Raw genomic sequence first — 24,421 nt, forward strand, 5'->3', positions numbered from 1 at the left:
TTTTGTCACACAACACAATGCTAAAAACATATGTCTCAGGTTTTGAGAGAGTGTGCAACTGGCATGCTGACTGCAGGAATGTCCACCAGAGCTGTTTCCAGATAATTTAATGTTTATTTCTCTACCATAAGCCGCCTCCAACGTCATATTAGAGAATTTGGCGGTATGTCCAACCGGACTCACAACTGCAGACCACGTGTATTGCGCAGTTTGCTGGTGTCAACATTGTGAACAGAGGCCTCCTGGGTTGCGCAGTGGTCTAAGGCACTGCATCGCAGTGCTAGCTGTGCCACCAGAGATTCTGGGTTAGAGCACAGGCTCTGTCGCAGCCGGCCATGACCATGGGGCAACGCAAAATTGGCCCAACGTCGTCTGGGTTAGGGAGGGTTTGGGCAGCAGGGATATCCTTGTCTCATCGCGAACTAGCGACTCCTGTGGTGGGCCAGGTCGCCGGGTGTACGGTGTTTCCTCCAACACATTCGTGCATCTGGCTTCCGGGTTGGATGTGCATTGTGTCAGGAAGCATTGCGGCTAGGTTGGGTTGTGTTTCGGAGGATGTATGGCTCTCGACCTTGGCCTCTCCCGAGTCCGTTCTGGAGTTGCAGCGATGAGACAAGACTGTAACTACTACCAATTGGGGACTAACATTGTGAACAGAGTGCCGTGGGGTTATGGTATGGGCAGGCATAAGCTACTGATAATGAACACAATTATATTTTATCGATGGCCATTTCAATGCACAGAGATACTGTGATAAGATCCTGAGGCCCATTGTCGTGCCATTAATCTGCCGCAATCACCTCATGTTGATACATTATAATGCACAGACCAATGTCACAAGGATCTGTACACAAATCCTGGAAGCTGAAAATGTCCCAGTTCTTCCATGGCCTGCAAACTCACCAGACATGTAAAACATTGAGCATGTGTTTGCACCAATACCCAACTCCTACTCATAGCCATTGAAGTGGAGTGGGACAACATTCCACAGGCCCCAATCAACAGCCTGATCAACTCTATGTGAAGGAGATGTGTCACGCTGCATGAGGCAAATGGTTGTCACACCAGATACTGACTTGTTTTCTGATCCCCTACCTTTTACTTAATGTATCTACGACTAACAGATACATACAGTATCTCTGCATTCCCAGATTAGGGCCTAATGCATTCATTTCAATTGACCAATTTCCTGATGAGCTGTAACTCAGTGAAATATTGTTGTTCAGTATATATTTAATATATTCATAAGGTTTAAATGGGGCACTTTTTCCATGACAAGCTGAAGGTGCTCTCTATTGAAATGGCACAACAGAATCATTCAGATTGATCAAAGCACAGTATGTGACAACCATCTTCTATAACTGAGGGATGTCGCCTTTCAAATAGGGAACAGGACAAAACATCAAACGGATGTTGCTGCAGCATTGCTCCTCTTCACAGTGGGGATACGGTCGACATGGGTGTCTTGATAGAGGTCACCTAATAAAAAATAAATGATTTAACCTATTTAACTAGTCAAGTCAGTTAAGACCTCCTGCGGGGACGGGGGCTGGGATTAAAATAACAAATATAGGACAAAACACATCACAACAAGAGAGACAACACTACATAAACCTAAGACAATATAGCAAGGCAGCAGCACATGACAACACAGCATGGTAGCAACACATGGTACAAACATTATTGGGCACAGACAACAGCACAACGGGCAAGAAGGTAGAGACAACAATACATCACGCAAAGCAGCCACATCTGTCAGTAAGTGTCCATGATTGAGTCTTTGAATGAAGAGATTGAGATAAAACTGTCCAGTTTGAGTGTTTGTTGCAGCTCGTTCCAGTCGCTAGCTGCAGCGAACTGAAAACACAAGCGACCCAGGGATGTGTGCGCTTTGGGGAAAATGATGTGGATATATTGAAGCAACATCTCAAGACATCAATCAGTCAGGAAGTTGAAGCTTGGTCACAAATGGATCTTCCAAATGGACAATGACGCCAAGCAGACTTCCAAAGTTGTGGCAAAATGTCTTAAGGACAACAAAGTTAAATTACTTTGTGTGGAAAATGAAAAAGCGTGTGCGATCAAGGAGGCCTATAACCTGACTCAGTTACACCAGCTCTGTCAGGAGTGGGTCAAAATTCACACAACTTAATGTGGGAAGCTTGTGGAAGAATACCCGAAACATTTGACCCAAATTAAACAATATAAAGGCAATGCTACCAAATACTAATTGAGTGTATGTAAACTTCTGACCCACTGGGAATGTGATGAAAGAAATAAAAGCAGAAATAATCGTTCTACTATTATTCTGACATCTCACATACTTAAAATAAAGTGGTGATCATAACTGAACTAAGACAGGGAATTTTTACTAGAAATAAATGTCAGGTATTGTGAAAAACTGAGTTTAAATGTATTTGGCTAAGGTGTATGTAAACTTCCGACTTCAACTGTATATAGGTCCTGGATGGCAGGAAGCTTGGTCCCAGTGATGTACTGGTCTGTCTGATCACTATCAGGCAATGCAACCTGTCTGGATGCTCTCGATGGTGCAGCTGTATTACTTTCTGTGGATCTGGGGACCCATGCCAAATCTTTTCAGTTCCCTGAGGAGTTAAAGGTGTTGTCCTGTCCTCTTCACAACTGTCATGGTGTGTTTGGACCATGTTAGTTTGTTGGTGACGTGGACACCAAGGAATTTGAAACTCTCGACCCGCTCCACTTCAGACCCGTCGATGTTAATGGGTGCCTGTTCGTCCCTCCTTTTCTTATGGTCCACTATCAGCTCCTTTGTCTTGCTCACATTGAGAGAGAGGTTGTTGTCCTGGCACCACACTGCCAGTTCTCCGATCTCCTCCCAATCGGCTGTCTCATCATTGTCAGTGATCAGAAACGATAAAAAAAACATGTTTTGTTTGTTTTAATTTATTTATGTTGACACAATTCTCTTTTACAGAAATCAACTGTTGCAGTGAAGTAGTGAGCCATTGGAATGTATGGATTTGAAATAGCTACAGTATATAAAAGAGCACGATACCTTAACTAAAGCCAAGTCTAATATATTTCCATGTTAACATGAGGTTAGCTGTTTTAGCACAGTGGCTAGCTGTGCTATGGCTAGGGGAAGCTAATGGTCCATGCATGAGTTGAACATGGAAATCAGTACATTTCCCTTCGTGTGCATGGACACCACACTGCTGAATTAACAGTATTCAAATCAGGATAATGCGTAAGTAGATAGACAGAATTGCCCTGGTGGGGATGAATAAAGTTGTATTGAATAAGGGTAAAAGGTGACTCTGGTAAACATGTCTTCAAAGGATAGTTTCAATTTCAAAACAAAGACACAGCGATTGAATAAAACACTTTATTTTCATTGTACACTGGTTTCTACTTTAATTTCTCTCTATTGAGTCACTTCTCTTCTATATCATGGGAAAATAACTAACACAAATAAACAGTTATAGTTGTGTGAGTGAGTGAGTGAGTGAGTGAGAGAGTGAGTGAGAGAGTTTGGACCCATGGGGAAGGAAAGCAAAAACAAGGAAGTGGGAAAAGAGTTAAGAGAGGAATGAATCAGTCAGTGGTTGGGACACAGACAGTCAATATTTAACCCTTCAGCTCATCACGGAGTCAGTCTTTCTTCACTCTCCACTTCTCCAGGGATTTCTGTAGAAGAATAAAAAGAAAATCATGAGTATCTTACTAGATAATGTTGATTTTATGTGGAACATATGGGTTCCACGAGAGACCGTCACTGCTGCCAATCTTAAACTGATGGTTTCCATGACCGGACACATTCCTTCATCTCCTCCCCACTCCTGAGTATCAATGTATTAATTATCAAACACGTAACACCCGGACACATTCCTTCATCTCCTATCAATGTATTAATTATCAAACACGTAACACCTGGACAATAAAAGCAATAAAACAGTTTCAATTCAGGAAGCAAACTGATATTCCAAATTTGTTTTGCCATAGGAATTTACTCAATGGAATTGACCCCATCCCTGATTGTCAAAATGTTATTTCTGATTGGTGGTTGATTTGTCAGTGTTGTTGCTGATTGGTTGTTTTGGGTTCTCACCTCCAGGTTCTGATGGTGTTTGAGGGTCTTGCAGTGGTTCTTCTCAGCCTCGTCAGTTCCGCTGTAGAACTTAGAACACACCTTGCAGAAGAAGCCTGACTTGGGGACCAGAAACTCCATGCCTGATAGTGATCATACAGACCAGAAACAAAACCTATTTTAACATATACAAACATGTGATTATACTATGGGACCTATGTAAACACACACTATTCTGACAATAGATAAGCTTGACAAATGTATCATTAGAGCCATCCTAATCAAATCAAATTTTATTTGTCACATTACACATGGTTAGCAGATGTTAATGCGAGTGTAGCGAAATGCTTGTGCTTCTAGTTCCGACAATTTCAACAATTAGTGAATTGTCAAACGCAGCATCATTTGGGTCTTACCGACAGGGCTGTCAGGGTTGAAGGGAGGGATGCTGTAGTCTTTATAAAAGAGGGGTTCCATCTTCATCTTCCTCCTCGCTGTCTCCTCCTCTCTCTCCTCCTGAGATGTCCTCCTTCGCTTCGACTCCACTGAGATGAAAGAGAAGATGGAGGAAGGAGCAGGGTCATCACTGAGACCTTAACTGTTCTGTTTGTGAGTTTTCCTAGACCTGACAGGTCACCAGAATGTCCTTACAAGGAAGGAAAAAAATTATAATTCAAGTCTTTAAAGCATGAATCAAAAATAAAAATCAGACACCTTAAAAACAATCCAACTGACGTGGTTTCAGTCTGTCAACCAACCATATTTTTCTACAACTTCTCAAAGAACCCAGCTTTTCGTGCCATCCTGCCATGTTTGCGATGACGAGGAGTGGCATAACACAAAACAGACTGGTAACCAGGTTAACATGAGCTTGCTACCACCATTGATTTCATCTCTTGACACATTTTATCATCTAGCCGTATAGTGGTTACCATAGCCACCATTGATCTACATACTAGGGCTGTAACGGTTCACCAAACCCACGGTTAGGTACGTATTGCGGTGTTGGGGCCACGGTTCAGTTTTGGTAGAGTGGGAAAATGAAATGACAAACGTTACTGTAACATATTTTCTATGCCAGGTGAAATTGCGCCTCATTAGCTCATTGTTATCAATGTATCCAAATCAATGTCACTAGAAATCAGTTTATGCAAATGCAGCTACTCACTGCAGCTGTTTTTCTGGTTGCACTTTTTGATGTGTCTAAGTTTTTCCGTGCTTGCTAGCTAGCCACCTATGGCGAAGAACGTTGCCAGCCAGTATGGCAATGGAACATTTTAGAGAGAACAACTGGGTTGTGTCCATAGAACAAATAGACTGAAGGACTGGATCGCATCTCTGGCAACTGAACTGATAGAATGAACGACCAGCCGGCTTGGGTAGAAACCCCAGATTTGTGTTGGGACTATATGTTGTGGAAGAATGAAAATTAGTATGAATAAATTCACCAAAATAACAGTAATTAAAATTTGTAAATCATTATTTGAATATGTTGGTAACCTGTTTTATAAAGGTTATAATGCCCTCGAGCCGGTGTTTGACACAGACCTAACTGTCCGTCCTGTCTCCCTGTAGCGCTGTCTTAGGTGTCTCACAGTACATTGCAATGTATTGCCCTGGCAACATCTGCAGTCCTCATGTCTCCTTGCAGCATGACTAAGGCACATTCACGCAGATGAGCAGGGACCCTGGGCATCTTTCTTTCGGCTTTTTTCAAAGTCAGTAGAAAAGCCTCTTCAGTGTCCTAAAATTGTCATAACTGTGACCTTAATTGCCTACTGTCTGTAAACTGATAGTATCTTAATGACCATTCCACAGGTGCAGGTCCATGAATTGTTTATGGTTCAATGAACAAGCATGGGAAACAGTGTTTTAAACCCTTTACAATGAAAATCTGTGAAGTTATTTGGATTTTTATCTCAAACATGTTCCTGAAAAAGGGGTCTTTTCTTTTCCCCCCAAGCTTATATCTATAAAAGAGATGCCAGCTGATTCATGAATTCGACTGGCTGAGAAACACTGCCTGCCTCTATCGTCCCTGTTTCCTGACGTTCATTACTATGGGAAAGCTGGAGATCGGATTTGAATGTTGAAACAATGTTGCAAATGTCAGAGACAGCAACATTTAAACAAATCTCTGCTGTTAAAAAAAAAATGTTAGTCTAAAAGAAACATGAGATAATGTCTAGGTGCTTTTTAATAGTGCAGATCAAGTTTATACATTTTCTGGCTGATGAGACTGGATTGCGCAGTCAGGTGTAACCAAAAGAAATTGGCATTTTAATGTCATAGATTTAGCCAGTGTTAACTGCTGGAACAGAAACTGTCTGGAACGCGATTTTAACCAATCAGCATTAGACCCACCCGTTGAATAATGAGTCATAATGCACAATCAGGAATAACACTTCGGATTTTCGTGATTGAAAACACAGGATTACTCAACACTCAGTCAGTCAAAAATCAATGTGTAAACATGGCTCATGTTATGTTTTGAACAAAGAGGGGCGTATCTGTAGCACCGTACTTCTCATTTCCCACTCCTGGGTAGTGTGATGTGTTGTCACTGCTAAGTAGCTCTCTGTCTATCTGTAGTAAGTGCAACAAATGGGTGCATTGGCCAATACATGGACTACTTCAGCTTTGGCTTGCTTATATGGAAGCGCGTTTGGTGAAAATGGGTGCGAGAGGGCGAAGTTCGAAACGTGTCTGGAACACTTTGAAGAGGTGCCGAAACCCCTTATTCTTCTCAACCACCGAGAAGCAGCGCATATCCACTGCTATAAACATACCTATCACTCTGGTAATTTCTTTGGCCCATTTAGAATCAGCTGAAGCTACTTGAATGCAGAGGGGAGGCAAAGTTGTGTTTTTGAAGCTCCGATGGTAGGAATACTGGGGTGTTTTCTAAGTAAACATGTCAACATGTTTGAGGTGTTGGCAGCTGCATAGGCTATTCTGGTTCAGCAGTGGCGACAACACCGTTATCTACTGGGAAACCAACATTTTCCCAAACTGGAGATTTAAATATCGATGGCAAATCCTCTTGGGTTTATCCATCCCACCACTCGCCATCGTACAGAACTAGTTCCCTGCTGCGCCTCACAAAAGGACAGTGAAATGTGAAAATTAAATAATTTTTATTACAACATTCACATAGACTAGTTGTTTTAACCAAACAGCCTGAATGTTTTTTTTCCCAGATTAGATTTACTGATGCTGCGTAGGCATTTAAATGGATACACACAGTACCAATCAACAGTTTGGACACCTTCTCATTCAAGGGTTTTCCTTAAATTTTACTATTTTCTACATTGTAGAATAATAGTGAAGACATCAAAACAATGAAATAACACATATGGAATCATGTAGTAACCAACAATGTGTTAAACAAATCAAAATATTTTACATTCTTCAAAGTTGACACCCTTTGCCTTGATGACAGCTTTGCACACACTTGGCATTCTCTCAACCATCTTCACCTGGAATGCTTTTATCAACAGTCTTGAAGGAGTTCTCACACATGCTGAGCACTTGTTGGCTGCTTTTCCTTCACTCCAGGGTCCAACTCATCCCAAACCATCTCAATTGGGGTCGGGTGATTTGGGGTCACATCTGGCCGTAATTGGGAGTCCCATAGGGCGGTGCACAATTGGCCCAGCGTCGTCCGGGGTAGGCCATCATCGTAAATAATAATTTGTTCTTAACTGACTTGCATAGTTAAATAAAAGTTTAAATAAAAAGTGCACGTTGAATTCTAAATAAATCACTGTCACCAGCAAAGCTTGGGGCGGCAGGGTAGCCTAGTGGTTAGAGCGTTGGACTAGTAACCGGAAGGTTGCAAGTTCAAACCCCCCAGCTGACAAGGTACAAATCTGTCGTTCTGCCCCTGAACAGGCAGTTAACCCACTGTTCCTAGGCCGTCATTGAAAATAAGAATTTGTTCTTAACTGACTTGCCTAGTTAAATAAAGGTAAAATAAAAATAAAAAAGCACCCACACACCATCACATCTACTCCTCCATGCTTCACGGTGGGAACCACACATGCAGAGATCATCAGTTCACCTACTCAGCATCTCACAAAGACACGGAGGTTGGAACAACACCAACAAAAAAATCACAAATTTGGACTCAAATCAAAGGACAGATTTCCACCGGTGTAATGTCCATTGCTCGTGTTTCTTGGCCTAAGCAAGTCTCTTCTTATTGGTGTCCATTAGTAGTGGTTTCTTTGCTTTGAACTTATCCTCTGCAGCAAAGGTAACTTTGGGTCTTCCTTTCCTGTGTCCTTATGAGAGACAGTTTCATCATAGCGCTTGGTTTTTGCGACTGCACTTGAAGAAACTTTCAAAGTTCTTGACATTATCTGGATTGCTCATTTGAGCTGTTTTTGCCATATTATGGATTTGGTCTTTTACCAAATAGGGCTCTCTTCTGTATACCACCTGTCATGGCTGGCCTGTTCGGGTCTCCACCAGTGGGGGAGAGATGGAGAGGTATGGAGGTGGGGGATTTTTGACACCTCACGCCCATTGTAAATCTTAAAGCAGCAGACAAATGTATTTGTCCTCTCAGTATGGAGGAATGGAATGTATGATGGGCCTTTGGAGAACCTACCTAACATGCAATAAATGGACTTTTGAACAATATGTTTCATTAGACAAAAAATGGTAGTCATGACAACAGACGGAATATGAAAATGAATGTTTTTGTTATAAGTTAAATGACGACATTATAATCGAAAACATTGTAACTTGACGAGTTTTCACAACAAGTACTTGATGTTGGCATATTGTGTGTCCAGATCAAAGGGAATGTTTTTTATTTTTTAAAGATGAAATGTGAAGTTGTCCTTGCCTCGTAACTAGTTACGCCCAGAGAACTTGCCCTAAAGGCGGAAAGGCCCATTTCTGACCCGAGGGTATAAAACATGCGAGTTAAGAATTAACATTTTAACTAAGTGACCACGAGCTGCAGCCAAGGTGCGATTAGTTGTAACACCAAAACGCAACATGAGGTTGAAGACGACAAAGGAACCTTTTAACAACCTATGCTACGGATGAGGAGCTGTGACTGAGTGAAATTCAAGCAGGACCACACGGTTATTCTCTCCAAGGAATCGTGTGACTACACTGCTTTCATTCTCATGCTGGAACCCCCTATATGGCTGATTAGCCGTCCTCAGAAGACCCCTCTTTCAGAACAAGGGCGAGGAAACAGACCATTAAGAGAAAGGACACCGACATTGTGTGGACAATCAGAGGGTTACACCCGATTACAACAGAAGTGTCGCCATCAGAGGAGAAGTCGGAAATCGAGCCACGAGGAGACACCCCTTCAGAGACCTTCGACAAGTAATTACATCATTGTATTCTGACCCATAACAGCGGCAGTTCGGGGCAAGGTTAGGGTTAAACTAAGCATAGTTTACAAATGTACCCAAGTGTGCTTTTCTCTCGTGCACTCTTTCTCTTTTGAAATCCTCATTTTCTGCAACACGTGTCATATTGTGTTGGCACGCTAGGGACCTGTTTCATTGAACTAAGTTCTAATCAATAGCTTAGACCGTATCTTATATTAATATTTATTTACTAACAACCTAAAATTATCAACTCAATTGGTGTGGTACGGACTTTTTTTTTAGTGGGAATCGGGTTTGTGCAGATTATGCAACATTCAGAATGAGACTGTAGAGGAAATTAATTAGCGACTGTTGTGAAATCGATATTCTGACATTATTTGAGTTATTTGGGGAAATAGAAACTCAGCCAAAACTTTCCCATGGTGCCCCCAGGTTAACAAGTTAATAATACCTGACTCATTAAATCACGTAATTATAAACAGCAGTCGTCACATTAATCAATACGTTATGACACAACCCTACCTTGTCACAACACAACTGACTGGCTCAAAAGCAATAACGAAACACATTCTACAAATTAACTTAAGGCACACTTGTTAATTGAAATGCATTCCAGGTATGACGCTGGTTGAGAGAATGCCAAGAATGTGCAAAGCTGTCAAGGTTGGATACTTTGAAGAATCTCAAATAAACGTAGATTTGTTTAACACTTTTTTGGTTACTACATGATTCTATATGTGTTATCTAATTGTTTTGATGACTTAACTAATATTCTACAATGTAAAAACTAATACAAATAAAGAAAAACCCTGGAATGAGTAGGTGTGTAAACTTGACTGGTACACAGATGTTTTATTTATCTATTCATTTGGGTTCACAGTGCAGACCGATCTGAGGTCCCCATACCGAACGGTTCAGTACTAATGCTTGTACCATTACACCTCAACAACATACAGTTGGTTATCTGACCTCGCCACCACCAATCCTCTACAATGACCACAACCACTAATCTATGTAAACCAGGTTACCATTCATTGACCACTTAACAAAAAGGCAGGTGGCCAACTCAACCACTACTATGCATACAGTAGGCTGGCTACCATATCTCAAAACAACATTCTCCCTGTAGTCTTTTTCCTCCTGTGGCAAACAAGACAATAGATACCTCAGAAAAAAATATCAGGTAACTAAACTAACTAACTAACTAACTAACTAAACTTGACCAAACCACTAATTTATTTTCCATTTCAGAACATTTCGCTAGTGAACACAAATCCAGTCTCCTCAGACAAATATGTTGTAGATTGACTTAACATAAAGTTTGTTTCTCATCTCCACTGGCCAGTTTCCTACCATATCTTCACAAAAAAAAACATGTTTATTTATATAGGTAAGCACAGCAGACCAGATTTTATTTACAATGACGGGCTTTCACGAGACAAGCAGTGATATACAGTATGTTTCTTACCGTTCTCAGCAGACCTCTTCTCCCCGTCCTCCTCCACCTGTCCCACCTCGTCCACCGTCAGAAACGTCCCCATGTTGAGGCCCTCCACTCGTCCATCCCGTTCCTCTTCTCCAGCGGCGTCAGGTGCGTCTGTGGTTGTGGACTCCTCAGTGACCTCGTCGCAGCTTGTCTTCGGCACAGTGACCACAGGCTGAAGGAGAGGAATGTTAGATAAGATTGGGGTCGTGTTCACACTTTAAAAACTCTTCATTTTTTCCCTTGCTCGGTTGAAGTAGTCTTATCACCGACCTGCTCGTTGTTGAATCCTATAGAGTTGAAGCCTTTCTTATAGGAAAGGGATTACTCAAATAGGAATGTGACTGGACACACTGACCTCTTTGACGTCATCCTGACAGTCTGGAAACGTCTCCTCTGTCACGTCCCCAGGTCCCTCTGCAGTCTTCACCGGCCCCTCTGTGGTTGCTGGGGACAACCCCTCCTCCTTCTGTTCTCGTTTGTCCAGCGCTTCCTCCCGTCCTCCCGTACCTGTCCCAGGCTCACCCTCCAACTCCATTGATGTAGTGTCAGCTGGTGCCTGCTGCTCCGCCTCAGAGGCTGTGGTCACAGGGTCGTTGACGGTCACCTCTGTAACCTCAGTCACGTCTGTGGTTGTCTCGGAGAGAGGACGGGGCACCGCAGCTGCTTCCCCCACCTCGTCCACAGTCACAAAGTCTTCCATGTCGAAGGGGACGTGCTTCTCACTTAACTCCTCCTCTTCCTGAAAGAACACAGGACAGGGAACTTTAAAACCACCGTTGTCTTCAAAATGGCAAGTCATTCCCCAAAATGATTGGAAAGTTGATATTGGCATTCTGTATTCATGATGGGTATATGACACTCTGGTTCACTGGAGATTCTCTCTCCATCCATACATACATGCACAGAGTACACCAAACATTAGGATCACTTTCCTAATATTGAGTTGCCCCCCCCACTCTACAAGGTGTTGAAAGCGTTGCACAGGGATGCTGGTCCATGTTGACTCCAATGCTTCCCACAGTTGTGTCAAGTTGGCTGGATGTCATTTGAGTGGTGGACCATTCTTGATACACAACGGGAAACTGTTGAGCATGGAAAGAACTGCAACGCTGCTGGGTTTGACACAAACTGGTGTGCCTGGCACCTACTACCACACCCTGTTCAAAAGGCACAAATATTTGGTCTTGCCCAATGGCACAAACACACAATCCATGGCTCAATTGTCTCAAGGCTTGAAAATCATTATTTAAACCGTCTCCCCCTCTTCATCTACACTGATTGAAGTGGATTTAAAAAGTGGCTTCAATAAGGGATCATAGACTGTCCAGGTGAAAGCCTATCATGGAAAGCATTGTTAATGTTTTGTCCTCTCTGTATATAGAGTGAATACCAACACACTGGCCTCTCTCATACCTGCTGTTTCTCCTCTCCGTTTCCTCTCCTGGACTCAGACCTGGCGCCGCTCTTCCCACTGTGCCGGTTCCCCTCATACCTCATAGAGGACCGGGACCCCGGTGATCCTGATGACCGTTCCCTGTAGGACCGCCTCTTCTCTCTCTCCCACCTTCCTTTCTCCTTCTCCTCCTCTTGGGTCTTCAGCCTCCTCTCCCTCCTCGCTCTCTCCCTCTCCCTCTCCTCCCTTTCCTCCTCACGGGTCTTCCTCTTGGTGGCCTGCTCTCTTCCGGGCTCCCTGTCTCCACTGTGGTCTCTTCGGTTTCCAGTGGATGGCTTTTGGCCTGCAGGGGGCGCCTGAGCCTGCTCCTTCCTGGCCTGCTCAGCGCCGGCCCTACTGGTGGACCGGACCCTGCACTCCTCCAGCAGCACCTTCAGGATCTCTGGGGTCACTCTGGGTAGAGCGGGGGCAGCCTGAACATCTGGAGTCTCCTTATCTTTTGGTTGTTTACCGGGAGGATTCTCAGCTGCAGCCTGGTCGGTGGTAATCCTGGTAGAGGATCTGTTCCTGCTCTCCTGTCGTAAGGCCTCTATGATGGCTGCCATCACTTTTGGGGCTGGGGTGGCTGTTGTGGAACTGGAAACATACATTTTCTCTGTCTCTGGTTTAGCAGCTTGAGGAGCGGAGGTAGCATCTGAGGAGACTGGTTCTTCGGACTCCGTTGTTGAAACGTCTACAACTTTCTCTGTGACGACCTCTCCACCCTGACCTCCAGGTTCTCTCTGGTTCACTCCTGCTGGCTGTAAGGAAGATGCATCAGGCTCCTTCTCTTGATCCTTTCCTCCTAATGCTGGAGACTTTGTGGCTTGAACCCCTTTTTCAACGTTTATCCCTTCATTCCCTGGCTGAACCTCCTGTCCTTCAACCTTAGTATCAACCCCGGTTCCTGACTCCACCTTTAATCCTGACTGAGACAGTGAGTCCTCCTGGCCACCAGGGGGCATAGTGGTCTCTGCAGTCTGGGAGTCATTGCCATCAGTTGAAGCTGTTGAGCCGGCAGAGGAGATGTCGACTTTAGGTAGATCAGTCTTGGGATCAGGTTTCCAGGAGAAGGCAAGCTTGTTGTTCTGAACTATGCAGGGAAACTTCTGGAAGCGGTTGAAGACACTCTTGGCCATGTCTGCTGTTCCCATCTCAAAGATGATCTGCATGGGGTAAAGAAAACAGGATTGGATGGATGGCGTAGAATTACTGTAGGCAGGGTAGATGCAAGACACTTGAACACACAAACAGTTAAACGTTCCTCACTAAGATGTCCCTCCCTTTGACAGACACTTATGCACACAAAGACCCGTCCCGTCCCCCAACACACACCCCTCCCCACCCACAGGTCCCTCACTTTGTCCTTGAGTGCCAGAGTCTGTTGGACTGTGCCGAAGCGCTGGACCAGTTTCTGGATCTCTGTTGGGCCGGAGGGCGTGGCCGGGATGTTACTGACAACCAGGAGACGGTTCCAGTCATCATCACCTCCCACCTCCGCCTTCTGCAGGACGTATTGGAAACATTGAAATGTATTCATCAATTACAAAAACCTTTACTTGTATCAATTATTAGAAGCTCAACTTCATAAATAGTTGTTCGAAATGGTAAAGGGACTCTGCAATAATATATGCTCTTGGGTGTGATTCATTTCATTAGGTTAAATCATGTTTTAACATACAGGTCTTAAATCTGTTGGGATTGTCTGTGTTTTTCTACCTTTTCCTTGAGATGGCAACAATGCTATTATTAAGAGCCTTTTAGGTTAGCTGAAGCAACGGTAAAATACTCACACTAACAGGATTCCTGGGTCCCATCAATGAATGGAAAAGTGCCACCTGTGGTAATAAAATGGAATGAAAAGTTCTTCATGTCATCCCTGATCAGAGAAGAATAAGTTGAATGTGCATAAACACTCTTTTCATAGTGGACATTTATCATACTTTGCAGCAACCAGCTGGAATTAAGTGAAGAAAACTGCCCAGAACAGAGGACGCTGGAGATGCACGGTTGAGGCCCCAATAGGGATCCGTCAGTCAAGACACAGCATCTTACCGGTCTGTTGAAGTCCACCAGGAGGTTTGGAAGCAGGCTCATGTTCAGAACAGAGTCGTTGATGCAGACAGGCATGTCGGTGTAAACTTTCACCATCTCCTGGGCTGTCTCCACATCCTGCATGGTGACCAGAGCCTGGCGAGGACCACAAACAGACAGTCAGTCATATTGGGCACACAAGTTATATTGTTTAAAAATCGATGTGAAAATCATATGATATTGCCATTATACTGACTATTTTACCCAAAGCATCTGACAGAACATTGACCCCGCCAATATATTCAGCAGGTCCTACGTTGGAATCAAATTCCCAACCCTGGTCCTCCAGTACACCCAACAGCACACATTTGTGTTGTAGCCCTGGACAAACACACCTAGTTCAACTCATTGACGGCCTGATGATTAGTTGACAAGTTGAATCAGGTGTGCTTGTACAGGGTGTATTGTTGGGGTACTGGAGAACCAGGGTTGGGAAACACTGCCCTAAGCGACATAATGTGAAAGTGAGTGATTTATTGCGGATAGCGTGCCTACCTCACTGGGCTTGGTGATGAGGAGGATCTTGACAGGTGTACCGAAGGGCTGGGCCAGCTTTGCGATATCAATCTCGGAGCAGCCGCTTTCAGGAAGTCCAGTAATCTTGACCATGCCCCTCTAAAAAGGTCAAACCACAGGAGACAAAGACCGTCATAATCAAGACGTGGAGTATTTAGTGAGGTAACAAAAGAAAACGGTCAGAACGTTGTATACAGAGATATCATGAATAGAGCTGACAGTCACACAATTTCCTATTCTACCTGTCCTGACGGAGCCAAATCAAGTCTAATCTACATGATAGATTTCTATCTAAACGTTCCATAATGTAGCATCCCCTGCCTGGGTCTATGAGATATCAGCTCAGTTCTGCACCTTGTTTTCCCTCTGTAGTCTTTTGAGTCTCTCGAGCTGTCCCGCTCTACAGCCCCTCTTCCTCTTCCTCTGTGGCTTCACCTGCTCCCTGTGTATCTGTTGGGAAACCCATTTAATCTTACAGCTCAGACACTGCTGACTGGCTGGCTGGCTGACTAGCTGTTTTTTATTGTTTTAAAAGTGTTAAAGATGAACTGAAACACTATATGCTGGAACACTAAAATTCCCAACACCCAGGACCTATATACTAGGTGGTGTCAGAGGAAGCCCCCCATCACCCCCCCAAAAAATCTCCCAAGTAATACTGTTCTCTCTGCTACCGCACAGCAAGTGGTACTGAAGCGCCAAGTCAAGGAATAAAAGGCTCCTAACAGCTTCTACCCCCAAGCCACAAGACTGTTGAACAATTAATCAAATGGCCACCCAGACTATTTACATTGAACCCCCCCCCCCCCTCTCATTTTTACACTGCTGCCACTCGATGTTTATGATCTGTTACGTAATTTTTTTACTTTTGTTTTTGTAGTAAATCTTTTCTTAACTCCATTGCTGGATAAGAGCTTTCACAGTAAAGTCTACACCTGCTGCGTTCGGCACGGGACAGCCGTCACTTACTTGTATTTCTGTAGATGTGATATATAAGATCGAAATACTTAATAAAATTGTAATAGACATACTGGCAAATAAGAGACAGATGAACAAAAATAAAGCACCTCATTTGAATTCTTCTGACCAACGCTGGTTTCTGTGGGGGGAAAAAAGTATAATGTTACATTTCACAACTCTTATTGATCAGGTCTATCAAACATCATTAGTTGATTAATATACAAGACATTAAGGCTGGCACCCTATTTGCTATTTAGTGCAATACTTTTGAGCAGAACACAATGCACTATATAGGGAATAGGGTGCCATTTGGGATGCATTCCAAAAGAACATTAAGTGTATGTTTTTTATTACCTGGGACTTTGACGGTCAAGTTGGCCTCGTTGGGGGCTGCAGGTGTCTTGGGAGCACCGATCACTTCTCTATGGAGAGTAGTGAAATGTGTGAACAACTGCCTCCGTAATAACACACAAGTGGCAAAGTTCAGGGGTCAAAGATAACCCTAGTATACACAGGTAATGCATAATACTTACCCCTTTATAATGACAGGTATGGAGGAAGTAAGCTCCTCCTCACCATTCTGTAAAACAAAGCAAAAAACATTAAATTTGATCAATCATCACCTTTCTTTATATTTAATTTTCTCCTCTTTCTGTCATGAGCCAATTCTATGATATTCAATCCAGTGGACGAACACCCAGCTGGGAGCTGAGGTGGCTTTGGTACGGTAAGCAGGAAGGGACAAACCTGGTCGGAGACAGAGATGGGGTGTTCCCGTATGGTGAGAGTGAGGCACTCAGCCAGTGCTTTCGCATCCTGCTCTTTCTGCATGCAAACAGTGGCCTGGAGGAACAGAGACACCAAGAGGGGCAGATGTTAGACAGATGGATACAAAACTAGTGATGGGGGGTGGGGGTGGGGGGGTGGGTACAGTTACATATCTGAATATCATTTTTGTGCCAGTGGGTGTACCTGCACCATTACTCTGGCTTCATAGCTTGTTTCTTTTTTCTGAATAGGAAGCCATTTTTTTGCACTTTTAATTCCATGACAAATCAAAACTTGTTTTATCATGGCTCTCTCTTGTACCTTTGAGCATTATGTTTGGAACATTGAATCGCAACAAAATAACAGTATTGAATGCAATACATATCGTGAGGTCCCTGGCACAAGAGCATTAGTGAGGTCAGAAACTGATGTTGGCCGATTAGGCCTGGCTCAACAGGGGGTGTTCCAATTCATACCAAAGGTGTTGGATAGGGTTAAGGTCAGGTCTCTGTGCAGGCCAGTCAAGTTCATCCACACAGATCTTGACAAACCATTTCTGTAAGGACCTTGCTTTGTGCATGGGGGCATTGTAATGCTGAAACAGTAAAGGTCCTTCCCCAAACTGTTGCCACAAAGTTGGAAACACAGAATAGTCTAGAATGTCATTGTATGCTATAGCGTTAAGATGTCCCTTCACTAGAACGGGCCTAGCCCGAACCATGAAAAACAGCCCCAGAACATACCTCTGCAACCAAATTTTACAGTTCGCACTATGCATTGGGGCAGGTAGCGTTCTCCTGGCATCCGCCAAACCAAGACTTATCCGTCAGACTGCCAGATGGTAAAAAGTGATTAATCACTGCAGAGAACGCGTTTCCACTGCTCCAGAGTCCAATGGTGGCAAGCTATACACCACCTCAGCCGAAGCTTGGCATTGCGCATGGTGTTCTTAGGCTTGTGTGTGCGGCTGTCGGGCATGGAAACCCATTTCATGAAGCTCCAGAAGAAGAGTACTTGTACTGACGTTGCATCTAGAGGCAGTTTGAAAATCAGTAGTGCGTTGCAACCGAGGACAGACTATTTTTACGCGCTACGTGCTTCAGCACTTGGCGGTGCCGTTCTGTGAGCTTGTGTGGCCTACCATGTCGCGGCTGAGCCGTTGTTGCTCCTAGACGTTTCCACTTCACAATAACAGCACTTACAGTTGACCGGGGCAGCTCTAGCAGGGTAGAAATTTCACCAATTAGATTGTTGGAAAGGTGGCATCCTATAACGGTGCCATGTTGGTCGTCAATAAGCTCTTCAGTAAGGCCATTCTACTGACAAAGTTTGTCTATGGAGATTGCATGGCTGTGTGCTCGATTTTATACACCTGTCAGCAACGGGTGGCAGCAATAGCCGAATCTACTCATCTGACGGCGTGTTCACACACTATATATACAAAAGTATCAGTGTTTCCGCAGCAGTCATTTATATGTAGTGCTGTGCCACGGCAAAATCATTCCCCCCACAACAAAACAATATGGACGATTTCAGGAAGACTTTACTAATATGGCACACTTTGAAGATGTTACAACAGTCCACATTTACTTTTTGGAAGCTAACCAGTTATTATAATAAATGCAGAGGGGCAACCCCATGCTTCAGCCTATTTATTGAGCCCTATAAAATCCGTTTCAGTTTTTCCCCCAAATTCCATTTTCTCTGTTTAGTTTTCCCAGGTTTCCGTTTTCTCTCTGAAAAATCACACTTATAAACAGGAAAACAAACAAATTGGATGTTAAGTCCACAACAATGCTTAAACTGAGGGATTTTGATGGGGATTTTTTTAATTATGCAGGGCCGGGGAAATCGACTCCAGGGGGTAAACAAGATGTCTTCATACTTATCAAAAAGACACCACTTAGCATTAAAGGGTATGATGCCTAACTTGACACTCCCACACAGTTATTTATACTCACTTTACTGTATTGCGGCTGCCCCTGGTTCTCATCCCCCTCCTCGTTCCTGATGATGAGGACATTGGTGACCTTGCCAAAGGACTGCACCAGTGACACCACTTCCTGGTACTTGGCATCTACAGGGAGGCCTGACAGATAGAGCAAGTAGGAACCTGGAGGATTCTTCTTCTGCTGCGTTGGATTTGGCTTCTTCTGTGGCGCGTTGGAGGACTGGAGCTAAAATCAAGGAAGGAAGGTTTACAAGCACTGCTTGGGTTGGATGGGAGTGTGAAGAAGCAGCTTATAAGTTAGTTCTAATTCAATTTGCGAAATTTCCCTAATGATATTACTACTGAAAGTAATTATTACTGATAATGAGGTTAATCTTAAGAGCCCTAATGACACTGTGCATAGCAAACAAAAGATTGAACCAAAAGCTCTGCGAAGGGCACACCTCTGAGTCCTGTCCTAAGGCGGTCTCCTTCCCGGCCGCTGGCTTGGCGCCTGGCTTAGAGGAAGATGGGCGATGTGGCTTCTCAGACATGGACGCCGGAAACTTGCTGGTGGACGACAAATAGGACTCACGTTTCCCGGACTCGTGTTTCCCAGAAACCCCTGCTCTGTTGCCGTGGCCAGTCGCACACTTGGCGGGGTCATTTCTGGAACGCTTCAGGCCTTCTCGAGAGGAGCTCCCAGTAGATAACCCTGGATGTAGGGGTGACAGATGTCTGGGCTATAATGACGTAAATATATTACAGTAGATAACCCTGGATGTAGGGGCGACAGATGTCTGGGCTATAATGACGTAAATATATTACAGTAGATATCCCTGGATGTAGGGGTGACACATGTCTGGGTTACAATGACAGATATATTACGACAAAAAGGAAGGTATTTGGACATAAATCATGGACATCGAACAAAACAAACATTTATTGTGGAACTGGGATTCCTGGGAGTGCATTCTGATGAAGATCAAAGGTAAGTGAATATTTATCATGCTATTTCTGACTTCTGTTGACCCCAAAGCATGGCGGTTACCTGTATGGCTTGTTTTTGTGTCTGAGCGCCGTACTCAGATTATTGCATGGTGTGCTTTTTCCGTAAAGTTTTTTGAATTTTTTATCTGACACATAAGAATAAGAAGGGCTTGTAAGTAAGCATTTTACGGTAAGGTCTGCGCACGTGACAAATAAAGTTTGATTTGATATATTACAGTAGATAGGGGTAACAAATGACGTCTGGGTTATGACGATGTAGCACAGGGCAGATATATTACAGTGCCAACAGACTATTACTCCAGGAATACACTTCATCTGGGTCTGGGAAACCGTGTCAACCACTAGCCCAGATTAGCATCTAGACAAAGTGGCTTACCTGAGGATTCGCTTGTTCTCTTCTCCGGCCTGTGAGCGCTGGAGGCAGAACCCCGATGGGACTGGGAGGGGCTGTGCCGACCAGAGGTGTGGTGGGCGTGTCCATGGGAGGTGGGCGGAGAGATCCTTCTGCTTCGGTCCAGAGGGGGGGTGGGGGAGGGGGACCAGGACAAGGAACGGGAGACTGAGCGGGAGGGAGAGCGTTCTAGGGACTGCCAGGTGGCACAGGCATCCTGACCTTGAGACGGGTCCCTCCTGGTTTGGGCCAAAGAGGGGAGAGAGAGGAGTCAGAAGAACAATATGACATTATATGTGATTCAAAGACCCAGTGACATACAACACCACCAGAGGAAAATGATAGGTGGTTTGTCAGTTGCACAGTTGTAATCTAAAAAAAAAAGGTACGATTGGATAATCAGGGTGAAAAATAGGTAATCCTACATTTTAGGAACATCTCTCACCTTGGGACATTTGGATTCCAGTCTGGATACCTTTGGGGGGGGGGGGGGGGGGGGGGGAAGAAGAGACATGAGTACATCATCCATGGGTTATTGTTGCGTATTGATGGGTTAGTGAACTCTAAAAGTCTAAGACGTTGCAGGGGAGGGGTACAAAGCTAACATATGGAATTGTTTTAAGATGGTCATACCATGGATCATTTAGCTATTTGATTTCAAATTTCTAGTACACATTTAAGAATCCCAAAAAGCTAAAACAAATATATAGATATATATTTTAGGAAATATTGAATTTGGCCTCCTATAGCCCATAGAAATGCATTGAATAACACATTCATAAATGGCAACAAAAAAGGCAGTAAAAAAATGTATCATAAAGACTAAGGTTTTGAAGAGTCTGTCCTATATCTAGGATATAAGAAAGCTCATCGTGTTTGTGAGTCACCCCTTTCCATAGTGGGGTCATAGTATGTAGCTCAAATGGTTCGGACGCTACAGACAGTAGTTGGCACTAGAGGTCGACCGATTAATTAGGGCCGATTTCAAGTTTTCATAACAATCGGAAATTGGTATTTTTGGACACAGATTTGGGCTAATATAATCTTGCAACCTTACAGTTAACTAGTCCAACGCTCTAACCACCTGCCTCACGAGGAGCCCACCTGTTACGCGAATGCAGTAAGCCAAGGTAAGTTGCTAGCTAGCATTAAACTTATTTTTATAAAAAACAATCAATCATAATCACTAGTTAACTACACATGGTTGATGATATTACTAGTTTATCTAGCGTGTCCTGCGTTGCAGATAATCGATGCGGTGCGTATTCGCGAAAAAGGACTGTCCTTGCTCCAATGTGTACCTAACCACAAACATCAATGCCTTTCTTAAAATCAATACACAGAAGTATGTATTTTTAAACCTGCATATTTAGCTAAAATAAATCCAGGTTAGCAGGCGATATTAACCAGGTGAAATTGTGTCACTTCTCTTGCGTTCATTGCACGCAGAGACAGTGTAAATGCAACAGTTCGGGCCGCCTAATTTGCCATAATTTTACCTTATTATGACGTAACATTGAAGGTTGTGCAATGTAACAGGAATATTTAGACTTATGGATGCCAACCGTTAGATAAAATACGGAACGGTTCCACATTTCAATGAAAGAATAAACTACTTGTTTTCGAGATGATAGTTTTGACCAGATTAATGACCTAAGGCTCGTATTTCTGTGTGTTATTAGATTATAATTAAGTCTATAATTTGATAGAGCAGTCTGACTGAGCGATGGTAGGCCCCAGCAGGCTCGTAAGAATTCATTCAAACAGCACTTTCGTGCGTTTTGCCAGCAGCTCGTCGCTGTGCTTCAAGCATTGAGCCGTTTATGACTTCAAGCCTATAAACTCCCGAGATTAGGCTGGTGTAACCGATGTGAAATGGCTAGCTAGTTAGTGGGGTGCGCGCTAATAGCGTTTCAAACGTCACTCGCTCTGAGACTTGGCGTGGTTGTTCCCCTTGCTCGGCAAGGGCCGCAGCTTTTGTGGAGCGATGGGTAACGCTGCTTCGAGGGTGGCTGTTGTCGATGTGTTCCTGGTTTGAGCCCAGGTAGGGGCGAGGAGAGAGACAGAAGCTATACTGTTACACTGGCAATACTAAAGTGCCTATAAGAACATCCAATAGTCAAAGGTATATGAAATACAAATCGTATAGAGAAATTGTCCTATAATAACTACAACCTAAAACTTCTTACCTGGGAATATTGAAGACTCATGTTAAAAGGAACCACCAGCTTTCATATGTTCTCATGTTCTGAGCACGGAACTGAAACGTTAGCTTTCTTACATGGCACATATTGCACTTTGACTTTCTTCTCCAACACTTTGTTTTTGCATTATTTAAACCAAATTGAACATGTTTCATTTTATTTGAGGCTAAATTGATTTTATTGATGTTATATTAAGTTAAAATATGTGTTCATTCAGTATTGTTGTAAGTGTCATTATTACAAATAAAATTGGCCTCTTAATCGGCATCGGCTTATTTTGGTCCTCCAATTATCGGTATCGGCGTTGAAAAATCATAATCGGTCGACCTCTAGTTGGCACATCAGCGTTACCGACGTCAGACGAGTCACGACACTTCTCAAACCGCTCGGACCCTACAGACATCTTCGGGAGAAGACTGATTTTTCGGGATGTCTCATGGTCTGATAAACACCTCTGTAGCTCGGCCAACTATCACGGACGCGGAAGGCTGACATAGGCGGATGTGATGGATTGAGACAGCCCATACAACAAGAAAAAAATGATATCTGATATCATGGATTTTGATGGGATTTATTAATTTGTTTTACTTAAGACTGATGGGTGCTTCAATAGACATAAGGATTTTAACTGCCAGCATAGTGTTATCAAAAAATATGTAAACACCCACTTGTTGCGCAGATCTCTGCAGCTAGCTGTGTGGTTGACTGTGTTTACGTGATCGATCCAGTCCTGTGAGGAAAAAAAAAGAAGAAAATAAAAATAAATAATGGTTAGATATCTAACAGTCCAGCAGAGAGATGTGATTGGTAGGATCACATTTACACCACCATAGTGCCTATGCTTGTGTATGCATTAAGGAGAGTGGTGGAAATGTATTATGTATATTTAGGGGTATTGTTGATATGCATAGGTCTTCCATATCTTGAATGCATTCCTCAACAAGTTATCAAAATAAATGTATTGAAACTACTTGTTCAAGTTTGAGGCATCAAATTAAATGGAAAAGTACTAAAGAAAGCATCAACATTTGAAGTTAGAGACAATTTGGCAACAACCTGTAAAAAAAATGTAAATTGCAATAATGGTGTTTCTTGTATTAAAACAGCATTGATAATGTTTTTTGTACACTGCAGAAGAGTGAATACTGGGTAAAGTTAGTCCTCTTCAACACAAATACGATTCAGCTTTTGCAGTTATATCCATGTCTTCTGTAATCTTCTTCTTCTTCATCTTCGTCATTAGCAGAGTAAGGGTCAGGCTACTTTTTCAGGAGCAAATGTTTTTTTTGTGTTTTTTTTATCCTTTAGTGTTTAGTTGTTTTAATTGTTGAACAACTCAACAGTAACACCAACCATATATGGATTTACAAAAGAACGGTTTGAAAGGAGAAGACACCGTGTACGGTTAGATGCACACAATAATGCGATTATTGTGGATAGTCAGATCAATAAAGTAGTTTGATAAAAACGTTTCCATGCTTTGCAAGAAGAACGATTTCCTTAATAGTGCTGTTTACATGGGCACATCTGGAATCAGGCTACCTGATGCACTGACAAATGCAGAAAATTGCCAATCAAAATATACATTCTCCCACAGCGACCATGTTATTTTTGGGAAGCATATTTGATTCTGATTTCGGACATATAAAGTTTGTGTGTGAAAACTATTTTTAAAGATGCATACATTGTTGTTCTGAATTCACTTCACTCTCGCTAAAGACAGAGGCTCGCTCAGCTGGTGCTAGCACAACAACAGATCACTGCTGGAATGCCAATTAAGGTATTTATATGTCCAAATAAAATGAAAGATTGTACAGAAAACCTGGTGCTTCAATCGGCGTAAGCTCACCAAACGTACAAACTGTTTATGTGAATCTGAACTGTTAAACCATTGCTTAAAATATGTTTACTTTTGTAAGTAGAATCAAATATGTGATGTATTTCACTGTGTTTTATGCAAAAGTGTTTATGGTGTATAAAGGAAAAATCCAACCCACAACTCTTTTTTTTTTTTCTCCTTTCTTCATTAGTCCATTGTTGATAGTCCCAAAAGGTTTTGCATCATCATGACAATGTGGCAAGTGACACTTTGCTTCTTGAAAGTCCAATATCTTGAAAACTTGACGCTGACATTCAAAACGCTGTGGTACTGTATCAACAGTGGACTAATGGAAACAAATTCCAAAATATTGTTTGAGTG

At 43.0% G+C, this 24,421-nt stretch overlaps 1 protein-coding gene across 4 annotated transcripts in view; it reads right to left on the bottom strand.

Annotated features, from left to right (window-relative positions):
* Positions 1-2,909: 2,909 nt before the first annotated feature.
* LOC110533214 (zinc finger protein 638) overlaps positions 2,910-24,421 on the bottom strand; it is a 43,058-nt gene continuing 21,546 nt past the window's right edge. For 2 of the 4 annotated variants that reach the window (XM_036953853.1, XM_036953856.1), the window contains exons 3-22: positions 22,890-22,951; positions 20,463-20,492; positions 20,003-20,256; positions 19,080-19,330; positions 18,647-18,862; positions 16,665-16,760; positions 16,451-16,497; positions 16,272-16,339; positions 16,025-16,056; positions 15,312-15,407; positions 14,937-15,056; positions 14,403-14,537; positions 14,141-14,185; positions 13,708-13,851; positions 12,329-13,513; positions 11,271-11,654; positions 10,898-11,087; positions 4,486-4,614; positions 4,091-4,212; positions 2,910-3,669 (exon numbers count right to left, since the gene is read on the bottom strand). In XM_036953853.1, the coding sequence (XP_036809748.1) occupies positions 3,634-3,669; positions 4,091-4,212; positions 4,486-4,614; positions 10,898-11,087; positions 11,271-11,654; positions 12,329-13,513; positions 13,708-13,851; positions 14,141-14,185; positions 14,403-14,537; positions 14,937-15,056; positions 15,312-15,407; positions 16,025-16,056; positions 16,272-16,339; positions 16,451-16,497; positions 16,665-16,760; positions 18,647-18,862; positions 19,080-19,330; positions 20,003-20,256; positions 20,463-20,492; positions 22,890-22,951 (3,642 nt within the window). In that variant the 3' untranslated portion in view covers positions 2,910-3,633. Of the gene's footprint in view, positions 3,670-4,090; positions 4,213-4,485; positions 4,617-10,897; positions 11,088-11,270; positions 11,655-12,328; positions 13,514-13,707; positions 13,852-14,140; positions 14,186-14,402; positions 14,538-14,936; positions 15,057-15,311; positions 15,408-16,024; positions 16,057-16,271; positions 16,340-16,450; positions 16,498-16,664; positions 16,761-18,646; positions 18,863-19,079; positions 19,331-20,002; positions 20,257-20,462; positions 20,493-22,889; positions 22,952-24,421 lie in introns of all 4 variants that reach the window. The other 2 variants (XM_036953854.1, XM_036953855.1) reach the window with 2 other exon arrangements.

The sequence above is a fragment of the Oncorhynchus mykiss genome, chromosome 19 (assembly GCF_013265735.2).
Source record: "Oncorhynchus mykiss isolate Arlee chromosome 19, USDA_OmykA_1.1, whole genome shotgun sequence".
In the NCBI taxonomy this organism is placed as follows: Eukaryota; Metazoa; Chordata; class Actinopteri; order Salmoniformes; family Salmonidae; genus Oncorhynchus; species Oncorhynchus mykiss.